The sequence below is a fragment of the Colobus angolensis genome, unplaced genomic scaffold (assembly GCF_000951035.1).
Source record: "Colobus angolensis palliatus isolate OR3802 unplaced genomic scaffold, Cang.pa_1.0 Scaffold42, whole genome shotgun sequence".
In the NCBI taxonomy this organism is placed as follows: Eukaryota; Metazoa; Chordata; class Mammalia; order Primates; family Cercopithecidae; genus Colobus; species Colobus angolensis.
This window is the reverse complement of record NW_012117599.1, coordinates 10,234,728-10,254,399: the sequence shown is the minus strand read 5'-3', so window position 1 is coordinate 10,254,399 and position 19,672 is coordinate 10,234,728. Positions and strand designations below refer to the sequence as shown.

The following is a 19,672-nucleotide window of genomic DNA, read 5'->3' as shown; positions in this document are numbered from 1 at the left end:
ATGCATCTGGCTCCTTACCATAGTAGATAAGGAAATTCATACCCTATTCCTACCTTGAAATATTTCAGTATCTTTTTTTTTTTTTTTTGAGACGGAGCCTCAATCTGCAGCCAGGCTGGAGTGTAGTGGCACTGTCTCGGCTCACTGCAACCTCTGCCTCCCAGGTTCAAGCGATTCTCCTCCCTCAGCCTCCCGAGTAGCTGGATTTTGAGGCATGTGCTTTTTTTTTTTTTATTTTGAGACGGAGTTTCGCTCTTGTTGCCCAGGCTGGAATGCAGTGGTGTGATCTCGGCTCACTGCAACCTCCGCCTCCCAGGTCCAAGCAATTCTCCTGCCTCAGCCTCCCGATTAGCTGGAATTACAGGCATGTACCACCACACCCTGCTAGTTTTGTATTTTTAGTAGAGACCGGGTTTCTCCATGTTGGTCAGGCTGGTCTCGAACTCCCGACCTCAGGTGATCCGCCCACCTCAGCCTCCCAAAGTGCTGGGATTACAGGCGTGAGTCACCGCGTCCGGCCATGCATGTGCTTTTCTTCCCCACCTGCTCCTTCCCCTTTTCCTTCTCAGAGCTGGAGGGAGGAGCTCCAGGGAAACCGGGCTGAGTGTCTGGGGCTGAGGGGGCTGGTGCTGTTCTCAGAGCTGCTGGCAGGGGCTCTTTTTTGCTGTCAGGCAGGAGGAGGCTCCAGGGTTGTTATAATCAAGCTTATTCCCAAAGGCAGTCCATTCCTCCCAGCTGCCTGCTTTCCACCACGGGAAGGCACACAAGCAAACAAAACCTCCGAGGGCACTCTGGTTCCTGCGATGCTGCACTTAGGAGATCTCCCCAAGCACCTCTGTTGCCATCTCCGCCTCAGTGAGTGGCGTGATGCGTGACGCTCCGCAGGTCGTTCAGCAGATGCTCATCCCATGCTAGTATCGCACCACGCATCGTGCTGGGCTCCAGCAGGGCAAAGAGAGTTTGGACACCAGTCCTTCTGGGGAGTTCACGGTTGGGGGCAGTCGGCAAAGGACTTTCCCTGGGGAATGAGCCAGAGGAAGCTTCTCCAGGAGATGGCATCAGAGCTTGTCCCTAAAGGATAAGTAGCACTCTGCCAGGTGGAAAGTAGACAAGAGGGTCTTGGCCGGCGGAGCAAAGAACACAAGCCAAGCTATGGAAGTGTGGAGCAAATGTGCAGTGGAAACAAAGGGGAATGTGACCCTCCCTCCTGCCACCTGCGCATCACTTTCAGAGTCTCCTGCATGGCTCTCCACCTTGGCCTTACATTAGAATCTCCTGGGGAGCTAGCTGTAACAATACCAGGAGATGCCGGCCTCATCCCAAACAGTCTGTGGACCAGCCTGGGCGGCGTCCCTGGCTCTGCTGTTGGCCAGTCAAGAGTGAGGAACCCCAGTTAAATGCACGTGTTACTGTTTGTGTGTAGATCTGTCACCTAGCTGGACTCTGCGGTCACAGCCTCCAGAGCCTCATATGATGCCTGACACATCATAAGACTCCAGCAGAAGCAAATTCCTTCGGGCACTGTCTTTGGAGGGAGAACTTTACACATCTATACCAGGTGCACGCTTTAGGTGTTGCTGCCGCCATCTCTCTGTCGGGGCATGGTCTCGAAGTAGAGTGCGGGATGTGGCGCTAGATGCTGGGAGTCAGCATCACTGCCCCCTGGGATCAGTTTCGAGGTCAGTCTGTGTCCCCTGAAGTTCCAAGGACACCTACCCAGTACTGGTGTGGTTTTCTCAGGAGGCCTAACTGTTGGTTTCCTTCCAGGTATATGGATCCGGGTCTCAGACAAGGGCGTTCCAGTACGTCAGGTAAGACTGTCCTGCCCTGCCCCAGCCTTAGCAGTGCCTTGGAGCAGGCCTACTTGACAGTTCAGTGTCTTGTATATATTAACCATTTCCATTTCCACAACACTAACACTATATATTGATTAAAAATGTTTAATTTTATGATGGGAATACTTGCTGTTCTCTGTTTAAAAGTTAAAATTTGCATTCATCTCCATGACTATTGTGACTCATGTGCTAATCTTTTACTGCCACCTAGCGGTGTAGGGGTGAAGTTGCCCAGCTCTGAGGGTGACTTGGGTGATTTCAGCGCAGGCCAAGTTAAGAGATGGCCTTATATACATCCAGCAAAGCTGTGAATGCCAGAATCTGACCTGTTGCAAACATGGCTCGCGGGGTGGAAGAGGTAGTCCTTGTGGAGGGCACAAGGTAGATAGTGTTCTCGTGTTGAGTTTCGTGCTGAAACTAAATGCAGATAAAAATACATTTTTTGAATAGATTCACGTGGTGATTTTTATTGTTTTCCTGGCAATCCTTATAAATCCACTGTTTTGTTGTTCCATTCCATTGGTGATTAATTTTAGAAGGCAGTATGGATTCTCAGAGTAGTTAGGATCCAGAAGCAGTTGCGTATGCCAAAGTGCATCCACCAATATGTGGCTATTGTAAATTCTGTGAAAGTTTCTGGTATCCTGAATTGTTATAAAACCCAGTTCTATATTTTGACCCCATATATTTTCATTCTTCATTGCAAATACTCCAGTATGCCTGTCGATCAGGAAGTGTTCTTCCTGCTGTCTTGGCGCCATCCCAGGGGCACTAGCATGAGATGGTGGCTGTTGTGGTGCAGGTCGGGGTGGTGCAGGTCGGGGCAGCCCCCGAGTCCTACCTCAGCCAAACCAACCACATAAAATTCTATCTACCCAGGACCCTTAGGTAAGGGTCCTGGGTAGGAGTCCCTAGGAGAGACGAAACTGGTAGTAAACTAAAATTTTAAAAACAATTCAAAATAACCACTGTAGATTTTTGCTGAAAGTATTTGTGAATTTCCATTTACTCCAAAAGAAAGCTGTGAGTAAACATTTACACAGCCAGTGGTTTTTCCCTCCCCACCCATTAGTATCTTGCCTCAAGGGGCAAAAAGCCCGAAAGTGTACTGTAACCAACTATGTTGCCTAAATAGGCATGCGTATTCTAAAAAGCCATTTAACAGGGAAATGGCAGCTGCCTCCACTTTGGGACTGTGTTCATTTCAAAGCTTTTAGCATAGGCACTATGTCCCTGGAGGAAACTTGTCATGGCACACTTCTGTATGGGGACCAAATTGTGGGTCTCCCGTGGATTGAGTACCGTCTTCGCATAGTGACACGTTCTCGTCCCATCCTCCTCCACTCACCCAGCTGTGCCGCTTCCTGAGGGAGTTTTGCTCTCCTCGGTTATGTGTGCCTGCCTTAGGCTTCCTCACCAGTGGCCCCCAGGCTTCTCCAGCCCCCACACCACATGGATTATCAATGAGATGTTGTACGGTAAAAGGAAATCAGTCAGAACCCATTCTTCTTTCTGCTCTCATTATCTCAAGGGCATTGCCTACAAAATTCATTTAAAATAGCCTCAGAGACTTTTCTTTTTCTAGGGACTAAAATATTTTGAGCATTTGATGATGTCTGCGCTATGTGTTGTCCCAGCGCAGGGCAAAATGCATGCAGGGTGCCTGGCCCACTCTGATGGGCGAGACTCCCCTGCCCCATCACTCTCTCTGTGCCCTGGTCACTGTCCTGTGCCTGCTTTGATGGTCGTGGCTCATGCTCCTAGCTGCCATCACATGCATCATCCTCTCCCACACCACTTGGCTATTTGAAAAGAGGGCATGAGCAGTTTCCCTAGACATATGGTTGTTAACCCTTTTAGAAAACCCCTTTTTATAACACTTAAGTAGTATTTATTTACTCCCCACTCTGGTGATCCTCTCCGGTTTCACGGTAGCGGAGCCCGAGATGACGAGGCTTCAGGGACTTTGCCATACTTGGGCAAGGGTTTCCCTACTTAACTTTTTAGTTATTGAGAACTCAACTGAGTTCATTAACTAACTGACCAAAGTGTTGATGTTTTTCACAAGCAGTTTTTTAGGAATCGAGCGTCTTTTAGTAATGCACAATGTCTGGATCCCTAGTTACTGTACTAAATTAACCATTCTCCAAACCCGTGATTGCCTCAAAACAACAGTGCAGGGAGTCTGAGGTCTAGGTGGCCATCCGCATCGACATTTTGGCATGACTGTGTCTAATATTCTCATGGCCGGTTTTGTCCTCATTTACATAACAAAGGCATGCTTTTTTTTTTTTTAAAGTCACTTTGTCAAAATGACACTTGTAAAGAGCTTCAGGTTAAATGAGTGTGATCTATGCAATTGTGACCTTAAAAGTTGCCAGTTTGTCATGTAAAAGGCCCATGGCCCTCCCATTTGCCCCCCTGAGGATGACTACCTGAGAGCCTTCTTCCAACTCAAATAGACCGCACCCCCCAGTTTCAATATTAAAACCTATTGTGGATGCAATGGAATGGCAGCTTTTAATGTCTTTTTATAAACGTGCACAGGTGTACGTCATGAGTGCACTATTGTAATGTAACAATACTGCCATAGTGATGAAGTGACTTTTTGCCAGTTTCTGTAAAAGAGAAATCGTCCAGGGTCAGCAGGGATTTGCATTGGTGCTTGATCCTTGAGAATACAACATTTTCAGCATGTTCGTATGAAATACGCATTTGTCGTAAAGTAACACGCAGAAATATCTTATTTACTAAATACCCCAATAGTTTTTTTCAATTGAAAGCAAAACCTATCTGAGGTTTTCTTTTGGAAGTTTACCCAGACCCAGCGTGACCTGCTCCTTACTGGTAACGATGGAGGAGGAGAAGGAGAAGGGTCAGAGCTTTGAAAGTCTTCTAAGAATTGTAGCTCATGGAAAATTGGCATAGAAAAAGTGCTTGTGCTTATTAATTAGCAGTGCGGTGTCATTTTTACGAAGTAACTTTTTTTTAACAGAGCCACACTTTAAAGCTTCTGAAAATAAGAGCCAAACCTTGGTAAGCGAAAGTTTGCTTACTTTTCTTCACCTTCATGGCCCAGTTGATCACAATCCATTTGAAACATCCAAATATCCCTAACCGTTTTCATACAAGGTGTTTTGCGGGGTGGCGACTTCACGGTCGGGGGCATAGGGAGTGGCGTTTCTGTTTCTTTCAACCCTCGGTATTGTCTGGCTTTATCTGTGATTTGCCGGTATGGGGATCACATACTGGAGTTCGTTCATTTTCGTGGATCTTGTTTTTAAAAGTAATCATGTGCTTTCGTACAGTTCAACTACTGGGTTCACATTAAACATGAATTTTCTTTGGAAACTTACGTAAACTCCATCTTTTTTTGAGTGTATGCCTGTTTTAACTTATGCTTAGTTTTTCATTGTTAAAGGACTTCAGAAATGCAGTGGTGAACTCAGCCCCATCTCTCAGCTTCCATCCTATTTAACCATCTCCACCACACCCAAAAAAAGCAAATCCCAGACGTCAAATATATCATTTCATCCATAAATACTTTCACATTATAAACACCGTCTTAGTTTGCAGGATTTTATTTTGACGTTCAATTTTCCATTTGGGTTTTTATTTTCTTCTGGGGGTGGTAATTTTTCTTCTGGGAGGACTTCTACATGGCACTTGGCACTAGCGCGTTCCTGTAGGCAGAGCCTCACCCGCCTCCCCTTTTTTTTACAGTGATCTGGTGAATGGCCTTGTGGCTCTCATGAACAGCAATGTCAGCAGCCCAATCAACCTGGTGAGTGCTCCTCTCCCTCCACTCTGCAGGACAGCTCAGACTTTCATTCATTTGTGAAACCATGAGCAGCACCAGGCTTTGCTTCATTTGCTATCAGCACACTTAAGGCATTGGTGTTTGTTGCTCGCTAAATACTAGAGGAAAAACAAACAGAAAGTAAGAGTATACAAAGAAGTAAAATATCTGCAAGGCATGGATGAGTGATGTAGTTAGTCCCTCTACCTTCTGAAGGGCCCAGGTCTAAAATTGTGTGAAGCCCTTTGGTGGTAGTAGGTGGACATGTGTATGCATCTCATTTTCTTTTTAATAGGTGGGTCATCATTATAAGACCTGATTGCGTTTTTAGAAGATGGAGGTTGTTCAGAGAGAAAGTTTTCCAGTTTTTGATGATGTCTGTCATTTAGGCGGACAGACCACCTTTGTGGCTTCTTGCCTTCCCTGCATGCCTGCCCACAGCCCAGAACCTCCCCCTTGGAGGGATCATCCAGCCTTGAGCAGTTTCAGTGCTGGTGAACTTGCTTCTGCTCAGAGAAATTCACCCTGTCTTTGGACAGTTCTGGCCGGCAGGAAACTCTTCCTTATACTGAACCAGAAATCTCACTTTCTGCACAACTATCCACTGACCTCACTTCTCCCCCCGGGGGCCATTCATGGCAGTGTGATGCCTCTACATTGTGGTAACTCTCCAAAGATTTGAAGGACATGGTCCTACCTGCCAAGCCTCCTCCTCCTTGGCTGTGTCAGCCAAGGTCATGGTAGGACCTCTTACCCTTTCTATCACTGAGTGATTTTTTGAGCAGTTTTGTTCCATCTCATTTAAAATGCAAGTTTTCCAATGTGGACTGTCCAGCATTCAAGATGTTCTGTGTCTGTTGATGGCAGTAGACTCAGGAACCCCTTAGCTCACTAGAGACCTCCCCCTTAACCCTACCTCGATGAAGCCTTGGGGTCATTTCAGGTGCGTCTCCCAAACGACCTCTCCTGGTTCCTACACAACATTTAAGATTCGGGGAACTCTAAAATGTTGGCCATGTGACCTGATTCTTGCAAACCACGTCACCTTTGCTTATGCATGTCTTTGTAACCAGCCATCTCAAATACATTGCAGACCGTGCATTTTCCCCCGAGGTGAAAGGGAATTCTCATCACATAGGGAGTAATGTGCCCTGGAGTACTGACTCCATCCTGGGACTGTTGCTGATTCATGGGTACAGTGTGCCGCGTTTGAAAAAAACATTCACTTAAAACAGACCAGAACGTGCCTCGCACTGTAAGCCTCATTTTGCTTGCAGCATTTGCCTGTGTACACCGGAGAGGCCCGAGCCACCCCTGCTCTGCATTTTTGCTGCAGGTTCTTTAGCAGGGGTGTTGTCAGTGACTTCCCTGGGCAGCCAGGCTCTTCTCTGTAGACACCGTGTTCCTCCTCCCCTCTTTGTGGAGGGCCTTTGCACAGGGACAGTTCATAAAATTGGAATCGTGTGTGTGCCAGGAGCCCCGATAAAGGCAGAATCACTTTCTTCCAAATTCCCATCGCTCCACTTTGCTAGTCAGTCCCCTCTGTGCTCAAGTGAGGCCCAGGGTCCCTCCCTCCACATTTACCATCTAACTTCAGGCTAACCGAGGACCTGGGCATGAAGAGGCTTTAGGATGTAGAATTATCAGACTTTATGGTGGTCTCTTACGATAGGCGGCAGTGGCGGCAGAGTGAGAGTAACAGCTGTTCTGATGTGTGATGGAAGGGAGAAAAAGAGCAAGTGGTTTTCCTTAAAGCCCCCACAAGTGTTCTCTCTTCATGAAGTACATCGAGTTTGTCCTCTGGCTTGCTGGGGACACTCGCCTGTGAGCATACTCATTTCTGCCTTAGCTTTCAGGTGTGAGATTGCACGTCCTTCATTATTGACATGGTTAACACAGCTCACTATTTCCCAGAGGGAAATAGATGGTGTTAGGAGAGCTAATTTTGTAAACCCAAGCTTTTATAAAAGTGACATTGAAGTTATGTTAGATATGAAGTTGTCTGATACTCAGCGAGTGAATGTGTGCCTTCATCGGAGACTCTGGACCTATCCAAAGCCCAGCCTTGTACACAGCAGCCGAGAGGCTGAAGGTATAGATGGTGCAGTTTAGCACTGCCAGGTGAGTAACTGTCATCTTGGAAGCGGAGTACCCTCTGGCACACGGAGCTCTGCCGAAGCACTGCAGAGAGGTCAGACTTGGCCAGCAGACGTCTCTGCAGACACGCATGTGGTCTGGGTGGCGGGTTGCTGCTGTTGTCATGACGCTTATAACTGGAAACGTTTTCTTCCTTAGGGGAACCCAGAAGAACACACAATCCTAGAATTTGCTCAGTTAATTAAAAACCTTGTTGGTAAGTAGGATAAATCACTTCCTGAGTGAAATCGGCTGTGCCTGCCCTATCTGTTGATAACACCTTGACTAGAAAGTGGGTGATTAATACAAGCTAATTGAATTGGATCAAAGCAGAACTTTTTATCAGGAACACTTAAGTGTCTTCTAATTTTTAAGGAATAGAAAGAGAAAGGAGGGCAGGATTGTTCTCAGTTTTCATTGCAGGTTTGCATGGAGTGGGAGGGAGGAGGAGATTTGCTCCCAGTGTTTGAGGCACGATTGTGTTAGGTCATCCTACACGGGTGACAACTGTTGGATTTCCGAACTGGTCATGTCAAGCATAGCATTTCAGACAGCAAGAGACAGCAACCACCAGCTGTGTGCTTCAGGCAAGTTTAAAATTTGGTTTGCAGTTCTGGTCATCCTGGCCGCCAGCCACTGGGGGCAGTGTAGCATTGGGAGAACCACGTCAAGGTGGGCTCTTAGGCCCTGAGAAGGTCAGGTCTTCCAGACCAGCCCTGGATTGCAGACGTAGAGTGGATGAGCCCTTGGCCTCATCCTCAGACTTCCTGGAGCTCTGAGGAGTCAGACTCTTGGAGGGTGCCTGTTGTCTGGGGTTGATCCTGAAATTTGAGTGAAGTCACAACCAGACTGGACTGGCAGGTAGGCCAGGGAGGAGCATGCCACAGTATGTCCTGAGGTGACCATTCAGACCCCACTTGGCTGGGTTAATTCCTCCAGCGTGCCCTTCCTGCATCAGGCTGCCATTTACCGGCGTTGGTCTAATCCCCGCGGACGGTTGGAATCCTCTCGTTGCTCATGGCAGTAGAGGCAGCGGTCTTCCTCAGACGTAGCCTGCATCATCTGTGGCTCCCACAGCCGCTTCGATGCACTTCTCAGCTTTTCCATCCTGAATCTGTGTGTTCCTCCCTCGTGAGGAAGGGGCAGGCTCAGATCACAGCTCTCTGCCATCCACTCCTTCATACCCTCACTGCCCAGAGTGAGGCCTGTGGCCCAGCGCAGCAGTAGCATTGGGTGCCTGTTAGAAATTCGGACTCTCACGCCCTAGCCCAGGCCCCCAGATCAGGATCTGCATGTTGACAGGCTCTTGAGGTGATCCGTGCATGCTGACGCTTGAGAAACTCTATTTGAAACCTAAGGTTGTGGGGAGGGGTGCGCAGCTTCCCTGCTGTGCTTTTGTGTGTAGCTTTGTGGCACACCATCCTGAACCACCCGTGGTGGTGATTTGCTGCAGTCTCCGACGTGGCCTCCATGACGGGGAGGCAGGGAAAGCCTCCACAGGCTTTCTTCTGCAGGTCTGGCCCACAGTCACTGGTGGGGCTGTATTCTGCTGGCCAGAGGGGCCTGGGCCCAGCAAGGGTGCAGAACAGGCCGGGCTTTGCCGTCCTCCTAGAGGTCTCCAGCTAGGTGGCTGCACATCTTGAGTCTCAGGGCTGTCCAGGCTCCGAGCACCCAGGTGTGGCCCACTTGGGGCATCCACCTCAGGGATGGCCCCACACCACGTTTGTGGTCTCACGCTGGGGTCATGCCCAGTGGGCATGTCTCACTTGTTACCTGGTCTGGGTGGTCTGCCTTGGAGCAGCCCTCTTGTACTGGGTGGAAACTCAGGCCTGTTGAGACAGAGTAAGGTGCCTCCCACCAGGCTCTTGCCGGGCACCTGCACAGTCAGCTTGGCCACAGCGGTTGCAGGACAGTCCCTCGAGAGCTCTGGGGCTTCTCGAGAACTGCATCTCCACCGCCTGCACCCTATTCACACTGCATCACTGCATATGGGGTTTGACTTGGATGTGGATGGTAAGGCCACGCTTCCCCGTGCTTTGTGATTCTCGCCTATCTTTTTTTCTTTAAACATCTCAGGTAGCGGAAGTGAAATTCAGTTTCTCTCCGAAGCCCAGGATGACCCACAGAAAAGAAAACCAGACATCAAAAAAGCAAAGCTGATGCTGGGGTGGGAACCCGTGGTAAGTGCAGGGAGTTAATGCTGCCTTGTGGGGAGGGGCCTCCCGTGTCCTGTCTCTGCTGTCCTGTAGGCACTGACCCTTGTCAGGCAGCTGCCAGGGGTGCAGGGTGGGCTCCGCATCCAGGCAGATAGCGGGTTTTCTCCAAGCAGTAACAGCCTCTCCTGTATCAGGAGTCTCAGAGAATGTTACCTGGGAAGCGGCTGGAAGCCCCTACTCTGGGCTCTGTTTTCATAAAATCACACACTCTTATATACTGTCATACAAACACTTGTACACATTCTGTCTCCCACACACACAGTCATATATACACTGTTATATGAACACACTTAATACATGTATACTTACTCATTTTCACACATATACATTCACACTATCATATACATTCTCACATTCATACACTCACACACACTCATACACACACACACACATACACTCCTGCTTCCATATACACACACACACACACGGCTGACTGTGAACGCCGTGCCGAGAGCACTGGCAGCACACACTCAGAGCCCTGCATGGCCCCAGTTGCCTGCCTCTCGAGTGTGTGGGGCCAGGTCAAGGGCAGGTGGTCCGCATCAGCCCCGCAGTGGAGCCCCTGGTTGGAAGCATGCAAGACTGAAGGGTGTGGAGGAAGGGGAACTGCATGCCGCCTTGTCGTCTGAAGAGGGCAGGGTGGGGGCAGCTGCCGCCCCGCTGGGGCTGAGGCCTGAACCCCGCCTGCCTCTGCTTTGCTGCCTGCTGTGCCCTTCCTGCCTTGGGTGACTGCAGACTCCTTCCCACCGGAGAACGCTCGCCCTCAGGGCTGCCTGTGTCCTTCAGAGACCGCCTGTGTAGGGAGGTTGGCTGGGCCGGCCGCATCTACCAAAGCAAGCCCACCTCATTTACTGTCAGCTCTGCCTGGCTGTTCTCTTTGCCCACCCTCATGTGCCCCACTGAAACTCAGGCTCCCCTTGGGCAGAGCTGTGTGACCCTGTGTCCAGCAGGAGTCCGGCACCTGTCACACCTGGCACACACTGGGTGCTCAGCCAATGTAGGAGCGTCTTGGCGTGGCCCATGGGTTGTGGCGCAGTCAGAGTCAGGGACGCAGTTGAGAGCTCCGTTTACCTTTTTAAAATGTGCATAGTGAGAGCTGAGTAGAATCCTAGAATATTGAACTTGAAAGGGACACGAGAGTTCCAGCCTGATCCTTATTTCATTCTGTGATGTCCAAGTCTAAGTGATCTGCTGAAAGCCACAGATATTTGTTGAAGGAAATAAAAATACAGTCATACTCAGACTTCACAAAATCTAATAATCCCAAGCTGTGCTAAACGAGTTATAGCAGCTTAGGCAGTTTCTTATTTTTTGAAGTTTTGTAAGGGGCCACTGGTCCCTTTGTAAGGAGAACCTATATTTTTAAACAAAATACTTTTTGAAGAGTTAAATGTGCATTCGCTAGGTATTAACTCTTGCTTTTGATGTGAGGTGTATGTATGCTCAGTATCTTTATTTTTCTGGAATTTAGACCTACAGTATTCTAACATTCTTGGAATGTGAGCCATCTACCACTGGTTTCTCTCCTAGTAGTAGTTTTAATTTATAATAAATTTTTGAGGGATATGATCCAAGGAAACTTATAGGCGTTATCCATCTTAATTGTCCCAAGTGTGTGTGCTTAACAGCTTGTTGAGCTATAATTGGCATACTGCAAACTGCCCATATTTAGAAGATACAGTTTGATAAGTTTTCATCTATTTTGACACCTGTGAAACCATCCCCACAGTCAAGATGACAGCTTCTCCCCCAGTGGTGCCCCAGCACCCCTTGGCAGTGCCTCCCTTCACCTTTTCTCTTTCTGCTCTTAATCAGCAGTTGATGTGGCTGGTTTCCTGAGTTGGCTGCAAAGCAGCTCCAGATGAAGGTTGCTTTCTGTGGTGTGGGCTGCCGTGGGTCCCCTCTCAGACTCAGTCTGTTACTATGGTGGGGCTGCAAGTGGGCCACGGTCTGCTGGGCAGTGCAAAGGGCTGATGTCACGTGGGAGAATCAGGCATGTTGATCAGATGCAGATCACCTTCCCAAAGCATCTTCCCGCCACTTCAAGGTGGATTTCTTCTGAAAGAATGGGGCACATGGGCATTATCTGAAAAACAGTCTTGCCAGCTGATTCAAACTGGAGCAGACATTATACTGGCAAGAGGTAGTTGGGGTCTTTTGTGGGGAGGAGCTCACTTTTCAGTAAGAGTGACACTTGTTAGCTCCATAGTACATTCTGAAAGCGGCCCTGAAGGACCTCTGGCTTCTCTCGGTGGGCCGTGATGCTGGATGCTGTCACAACCAAAGCGTGGTTCTGTGAGCGTTCCTCTGAAGGAGGCCCAACTGGCTGCAAGGTGGCACTTCCTTCCTGCGATGCCCTTCTGTCAATGTGACCTTGTCTCCCTTTCTCGCTTTCCCTTTAAACAGGTCCCGCTGGAGGAAGGTTTAAACAAAGCAATTCACTACTTCCGTAAAGAACTCGAGTACCAGGCAAATAATCAGTACATCCCCAAACCAAAGCCTGCCAGAATAAAGAAAGGACGGACTCGCCACAACTGAACTCCTCACTTTTAGGACACAAGACTACCATTGTACACTTGATGGGATGTATTTTTGGCTTTTTTTTGTTGTTGTTTAAAGAAAGACTTTAACAGGTGTCATGAAGAACAAACTGGAATTTCATTCTGAAGCTTGCTTTAATGAAATGGATGTGCCTAAAAGCTCCCCTCAAAAAACTGCAGATTTTGCCTTGCACTTTTTGAATCTCTCTTTTTATGTAAAATACCGTAGATGCATCTCTGCATATTTTCAAGTTTTTTATCTTGCTGTGAGAGCATATGTTGTGACTGTCGTTGACAGTTTTATTTACTGGTTTCTTTGTGAAGCTGAAAAGGAACATTAAACGGGACGAAAAATGCCGATTTTATTTATAAAAGTGGGTACTTAATAAATGAGTCGTTACACTATGCATAAAGAAAAATCCTAGCAGTACTGTCAGGTGGGTGGTGCACCGGCATTGACTTTAGGGCAGATAAAAGAATTCTGTGTGAGAGCTTTATGTGTTTCTCTTTTCATTGAGAGTTTTTCCAAGGTCTACTTTTGAGTTGCAAACTTAAGACTTTGAAATATTCCTGTTGGTCATGATCAAGGATATTTGAAATCACTACTGTGTTTTGCTGCGTATCTGGGGTGGGGGCGGGTTGAGGGGGACAAAGTTAACATATTCTTGGTTAACCATGGTTAAATATGCTATTTTAATAAAATATTGAAACTTACCAGTCATGGACTTCCAGTTTTAAAGGTTGTCTTTCTGCTTCGGCATGGCACTTGTTAGACTGCTAAGGAAAATACCGGAAAATTTAGTTTAAAAGAAAATCTGAAAACATTCAGGTTTGTGCACTATGTAATCTGATATGTAGCTATTGAAAACATTTATATGCTACTTGGGCTGAGTGTATGCATATAGTATTCACTGCCATGTGAAGTTTTCAGATCTTAGCCAGGGTTAGAATCAGTTTTGTGACCTCCTTGGCAACACAGACCAGATGGAGAAAAAAAGGTGCAAGTTGTCTCCTCTGGAGGGATTGGTGAACGAGGCTTATTGAGTGAAGACTTTGAGAGCTTATGTTTTCAATAAGAACCCTTTCGAGGTTCAGTGTTAGCATTTTGGTTTTCCTCTTAATAAATGGAAGAACAATGCGACACGTTAAAGCTCCACATTTTCCAAGTAGATTGGCTCCGCGTGACAACAGCAGAAACCTGAGCAGGCGCCGTGAGGATAAAGGTTTCTGTGTATCAGAAGCATTTAAAAATGAGAGATCCTAAGATACCTAACCAGCGTAAGCTAGACTTGCCTGTCCTTTACAACCACCTTGGGATTCTTCTTAATAGGACATATTTTTGGAATCCCAATCTTGGGCAGGGCAGAGGACAATGTGGTTTCGTTTCTTTTTCGTGCTAAATTCTCCAGAAGATTCTGAAACTAGGGTCAGTGCTAGATGTGGTGTGAGAGAGAAAGAGGAATCAAAGATGGTTTATTATAATTTTAATTATTTTAGCCAGAAGTGAGTGATAATACCATTTACAAGATGGGATTAACAGAGCTGGGAAGCTTATTTGGGAACTACTAATGGTGACCAAGACATTGAAGGAGGAGTGTAGACGGACAGCTGAGAATTTGCGGGGGCTAAGTTCTGAAGTGCAATTTGGGAGAACCTAAAGGCCCCAGGGTCCCGAATTCTCTTACCTTGTTACTTGCTAGTTAGTATCTGGAATTCTTCCATGAGGTTCATTCTTTGGTTTTCTTGCCTGTGATTTTCATACAATATTTTCAGGGGAGGGAGGAGGAAGCGGAAGAGGAGTTATATCTAATTTACCCTAAAGAAGTAATGCGTCAAGGTTGTAGTGTAAGGTTAATTCCCATGAATGTCCTGGGAAGAGAGGGAAGTGGAATTGAGGGGCCTGGAAAGGGATGAATGGGTAGACAGAGCATGGTTTCTGTGGTCTGAATGTTTATGTCCCCCTGTAATTCATGAGTTAAAACCTAATCCCCAATGCAATAGCATGAAGAGGTGGGATGCTTAAGAGGATTAGGCCATGAGGGCAGAGCCCTTTAGTGCCTGCAAAAGGAACTACAAAAAAGGAATTTCTGTAGTTCCTTTTGTAGGCACTAAAGGGCTCTAGGGAGCTTTTTTGCATCTTCTGCCATGTTTTAAGGACACAGCAAGAAGGTGCTGTCTATGAGCAACAGCCCCTCACCAGACACTAAATCTGCCAGCACCTAGATCCTGGGCTTCCCAGCTTCCAAAACTACCAGCAGCAAATTTATATTGTTTATCAAGTACCCAATCTGAAGTATTTTGTTCTAGCAGCCTGAACCAACTAACACAGTGGTGCTCCGGCATCTCAGGATTGGCTCCCGATTGAGGCATCACTGCTGTTGCTTGCAGGGATGAGACTGGTACAGCTGCTCTTACTAACTTCAGTGACTGTCATAGTGGACTTAAGCAAGGTGCAGATTAGAGACTGAACACACTGGATTTCCACTACACCCTCTTAGGTACTGAGCCCAGCCCACTGGCCCAGCTGGACTCTTGTGACTCTTGTGGCATTACTTCTGCTCCAGCCCTGACAGCATCTCTTATCACAGCTCTGGTGCTTCATAGGCCACCGTTCTGGTTCATGGTTCTTAGTTATGTGTGAGCTTGACTTTGTTCTCAATCTAAAAGGTGTATTGAGTGAAATGCTGGTCTGGTGATAACTGTGAGCTACAGTTTGGTCTCTTAAGACTGGGAAATCTAGAAAATCCTCAGCAGTTTCCTAGGGCAAAAGAGTTGTGAGTTTTAATGCTTCAGTTCATCTGTTTAAAGTGGTTTGTTGACTTTATCCAGGTATTCTCAGTGGTTGGTTGTTACCTTTGTAAGGGAGTTGAAAGACTGTATTACCCTGAGAACTGATGCCATAGTATCTGGGGTGCGATGCACTGAGCTTCAGAGACAGCAGTAAGACTTGGTTCTAATCACCGTGATTAATCCACATGTTTGGCCACTTTGGAGAACAAGAGTCATTTTTATCTACAGTTGTGTTGTGGGAAAGAAAAAAGTAAAGATATTATTATCAATGTTTTTAAAACGTCTTGCTATTTTAGTGCTGCTGAATTTTAAGTTTCTGTATTTTATACACATTCTACTTGAAGTAAAACTAATGTGATGTGGTCTAGAATTCCAGGATGTAGGAGTCAATATAGGTGGCTCTACCATGTACTAATGAGGGGAGGTCAGTTTTTAAAGAAATGAAGATAAAGGAAAATGCAAGGAAGAGACTCTACCATTTTTAGAAAACAGACATACTTTCCCTCATCTTCCTACTAAGTACAATTTAAAATTCTGGACTTTATATGTAAAACAAGCATAAGATGCTGAAAGTAGATAGAAAAAGGTAGACCAGCCAGGCACCTCAGGACCTGAGGAAGAATGCAGTGGTGATATGGACTGAACCGTGTTGCCTTAAAATTTATGTTGAAGTCTTAACCCACAGGACCTCAGAATGTAACTATAGAAATTAGGCCTCTGAAGGTGATTATGTTAAAATAAGTTCTTTAGGGTGAGCCCTAATTCGGTCTGACTGGTGTCCTTGTAAGAAGAGAAAATTTAGACACCAGAGATATGCATGCACAGAGAGAAGGCCATGTGAGAACACAAGAAAGCAGCCATCTCAGCCCATGAGAGAGGCCTTCAGAGAAACCAAACCTGTCAACACCTATTGATCTTGGACTTCTAGCTTCCAGAACTGTGAGAAAAAGGAATTTCTGTTGCTTAAGCCACCCAGTCTCTGGTACTTTGTCACGGCACTCCTAGCAAACTGATACAAGTAGTGAGTTCCCTGGGTTTTCTTTTTGCCTTCTATATTGCCAGCCTTGGAGCTGGGTAAGTTATTAACCAAAGAGTGCCAACAGACACAGTCAAAAACCCCAACAGAAACCTATTCACTGCTGCCAGCATACCAGAGAAAGGGCAACCTAGTAAAAAGGAAAACTTTTAAACAGAAATGGCTCTACTGTAGCCAAACACCACATGAAAAACACTACAGCCCTACCCCATCCCTTCCAGCAAAGACCACGTGGGGCCTGGAGCTCCACCCTCACCTAATTTTAACAAGATGCCTCAACCTGCCCCCACCCCCACTCTTTGCTCTGGTGCTGTCAGCAAAGGCCTGTAGAGGCTTGGGACTGGAAGGCCTGTGCTGAGATTTGCATCTCCACTGGGTAGTAATGACCCCAACCCCATGGCATCAGCTGCCTGGTGGAGAGTCAGGGTCTTCAGCACTTTCAATAATCAGCAATAATAAGGCAACCTCAGTAAAGGCCACATGGGGAACAGTAACAAGCTCTCCACCCCTGACAGCCTGAAAGTTACCAGTGGAGGCCTGGAGGGAAACCTGGGCTTCCACCTGCTACCTGACAGTAAAAAGGCAGGTTCCCCACTTCACTCCCTGGAGCAGTCAGAGTAGGCCTGCTAAAATTCAAGATTTAAATCAGACCCAGAGTCTTACAGCAGTCAGAACTGATGAGGTTTAAATCAAAAATTATTCACCACACCAGAAACCAAGAAGATCTCAAGGTAAATGAGAAAAGATAATCAACAGATGCCAGCACCAAGATCACGTACACATTAGAATTATCAGACAAATTAAGTTTTAAAGCAGCCATTGTAAAAATACTTCAATCAGCAATTATAAATATGGTTGAAACATGAATAGAAAATTTCAGCAAAGATACGAAGAACTAAATGGAAATTTTAGAACTGAAAAAATAACAGATAAAAAAGCCCTGTGGATGAGTTCAACAGCAGAGTGGAGAGAACAGAAGATAGAACAATCAAAATTACCCAGTCTAAATAACAAATAGAAAACAGACAAAATGAACAGAGCCTTGGAGATACGTGGAACAAAGCATCTGTTGTGTCATTGGGATCCTAGAAAGAAGAAAGAGGATGGAGTTGAAGAAAATTTAAGGAAGAAGAGCCGACCAGCAAGACTCTGTCTCAAAAAAAAAAAAAAAAAAAAAATCAAAATGCTGAGTAACCACCAAAGAAGATAAACCCCAAAAAATACATGCAAGATATATCATGGTTAAACTGAAAATTAAAGGCAAAGACATGGTCCCTAAGGCTGCCAGAGCAGAATGACACTTTACCCCCAGGGGCAAAACAATTAGAGTGGTAGCAGGTTTTTCAGTGGAAACCACTGAAGCCAGAAATAAGTGACACAAGTGCTGAAAGAAAACTCAATTCAGAATTCTATATCCAGCAAAAATGTCCTTCAAGAATGAAATCAAGACATTCTCAGATGAGGGGAAATTATGAGAAATGTAAATGAGCAGACCTCTAAAATAACGACAGTTATCTAAACAGGAAACAAGGAATCTTGTGGCATCAAGCAAGAAGAAAGAACATAGAATGAAAATATCAATAAATGCAACAGGCTTTCCTTTTCCTTGTAAGTTTTATAAATTATGTTTGACGTTTGAAGCAAAAATTGTAACATTCTCATGTGGCTGTCTATGTAAAGGAAATAGTCAACTATATTATTACATATCAGAAGGTAAAGGGAGGTAGCATTTCCACACTTCACCCAAATAGGCAAAAGTTGACACTAGTAGATTTCTGGTAAGTTATATGTAATGTAATACCTAGAGCAACCAGCAAAAAAAGCTATACAAAGAAATGTACTCAAATGCACAAATAGAATGCTATTAAAAAAAAAAAAAAGTACAATCTTCAGGAAGGCAGGGAAGAGAAAATGAAAACTATAAAACAAAGTAAAATGGCAGATTTAAACTTTAACACAACAGTAATTGCATTAAGTGTAAATGGTCTCAGCACCAATTAAGAGATTGGCAGAGTGTATTTTTAAATGGCCCAACTATAGGCTATGAGAAACTTCAGTTAAAACAGTATATGTAGGTTGAAAGTAAAAGGATAGAAAAAAATATACTATGCAAAAATCAGAGGAAAGCAGGAGTGACTACATTAATATTAAATAAGATAAATTTCTGAAGAAAAAGAAAAAAAATTGCAAAGGTCAGAGAGGAGCATGACGTTATAATAAAAGGATCAGTCCACCCAAAAGATCCAGCAGTCATAAAGGTGTGTGCAGCAAGTAACACAGCTGCAAAATATGTGAGGCAAAAACTGGTAGACCTCAGAAGAGAAATAGATAACCCAAAATTATAGTTAGATACTTAAGCACCATTCTCAACAATTTATAGGGTAACTAGACAGGAAATCAGCAAGGATATTGAACTCAACATCCACCAACAGGATCTAATTTGCATTTGTGGGACACTTCACAGAACAGTAGCAGAATACACATTTTCAAGTGCCCACTGAACATATACCAAGGTAGAACATGTCCTGGTCATCAAACAACTTCAACACGTTTAAAAGAACTGGAATAAAACTGAGGAACCACAATGGGATCAAACTAGAAATCAGTGACAGAAAGGTAACAGGAAAATATCCTAAGACTTGGAAACAGTGCAGCATGCTTCTGAATAAGCCATGAGCCAAAGAGGGAGTCTCAGTAATAATTGTTGAAAATATATTGAACTGAATAAAAATGTCAGAATTTGTGAGATGCAGCTAAAGTGCTGAAAAGAAAATTTGTAGCACTAAAATTCTAGTATCAGTAGAGGAAAAAACATCTCAATAGTTTGAGCTTCTACTTCAAGAAATTTAAATGAAGAGCCAAGTAAGCCCAAAGCAAGCAGAAAGAAGGAAATAATAAGTGCACAAATCAGCATTGAAAACAAAAAGCAACAGAGAATATCAATGAAACAAATTACTGCTCCTTAAATAATAAAAGCCACAAACCTCTAATAAGACTGACAAAACAGAAGACACCATTAATGGGAATGAGACAAGGGATGTCACTTAATAGACATTGAAAAGGTAACTAGGGAATACTAGCTACAACTCTGTGTACATAAATTTGAAAACTCAGATGAAATGGGCAAATTCCTAGGAAACGTATCCTCGGAAATTCCCAGTATGAAATTTGTAATTTGAATAGCTTATTTAATGATTTAATTCATAGTTTAAAATCTGAAGGAAGAAAAAACCTCCAGGCCCTGAAAGATTGGAGAATTCTGCCAAACATTTAAAGAATTCACACCAATTCTATACAATCTCTCCCAGAAACTAGAAGAG

At 45.3% G+C, this 19,672-nt stretch overlaps 1 protein-coding gene across 4 annotated transcripts in view; it reads left to right on the top strand.

The window, feature by feature from the left end:
- UXS1 (UDP-glucuronate decarboxylase 1) overlaps positions 1–13,251 on the top strand; it is a 63,809-nt gene extending 50,558 nt beyond the window's left edge. For all 4 annotated transcript variants that reach the window (XM_011956634.1, XM_011956633.1, XM_011956632.1 and 1 more), the window contains 5 exons: positions 1,768–1,811; positions 5,559–5,619; positions 7,930–7,987; positions 9,847–9,950; positions 12,393–13,251. In XM_011956634.1, the coding sequence (XP_011812024.1) occupies positions 1,768–1,811; positions 5,559–5,619; positions 7,930–7,987; positions 9,847–9,950; positions 12,393–12,524 (399 nt within the window). In that variant the 3' untranslated portion in view covers positions 12,525–13,251. The remainder of the gene's footprint in view (positions 1–1,767; positions 1,812–5,558; positions 5,620–7,929; positions 7,988–9,846; positions 9,951–12,392) is intronic.
- Positions 13,252–19,672: the final 6,421 nt, after the last annotated feature.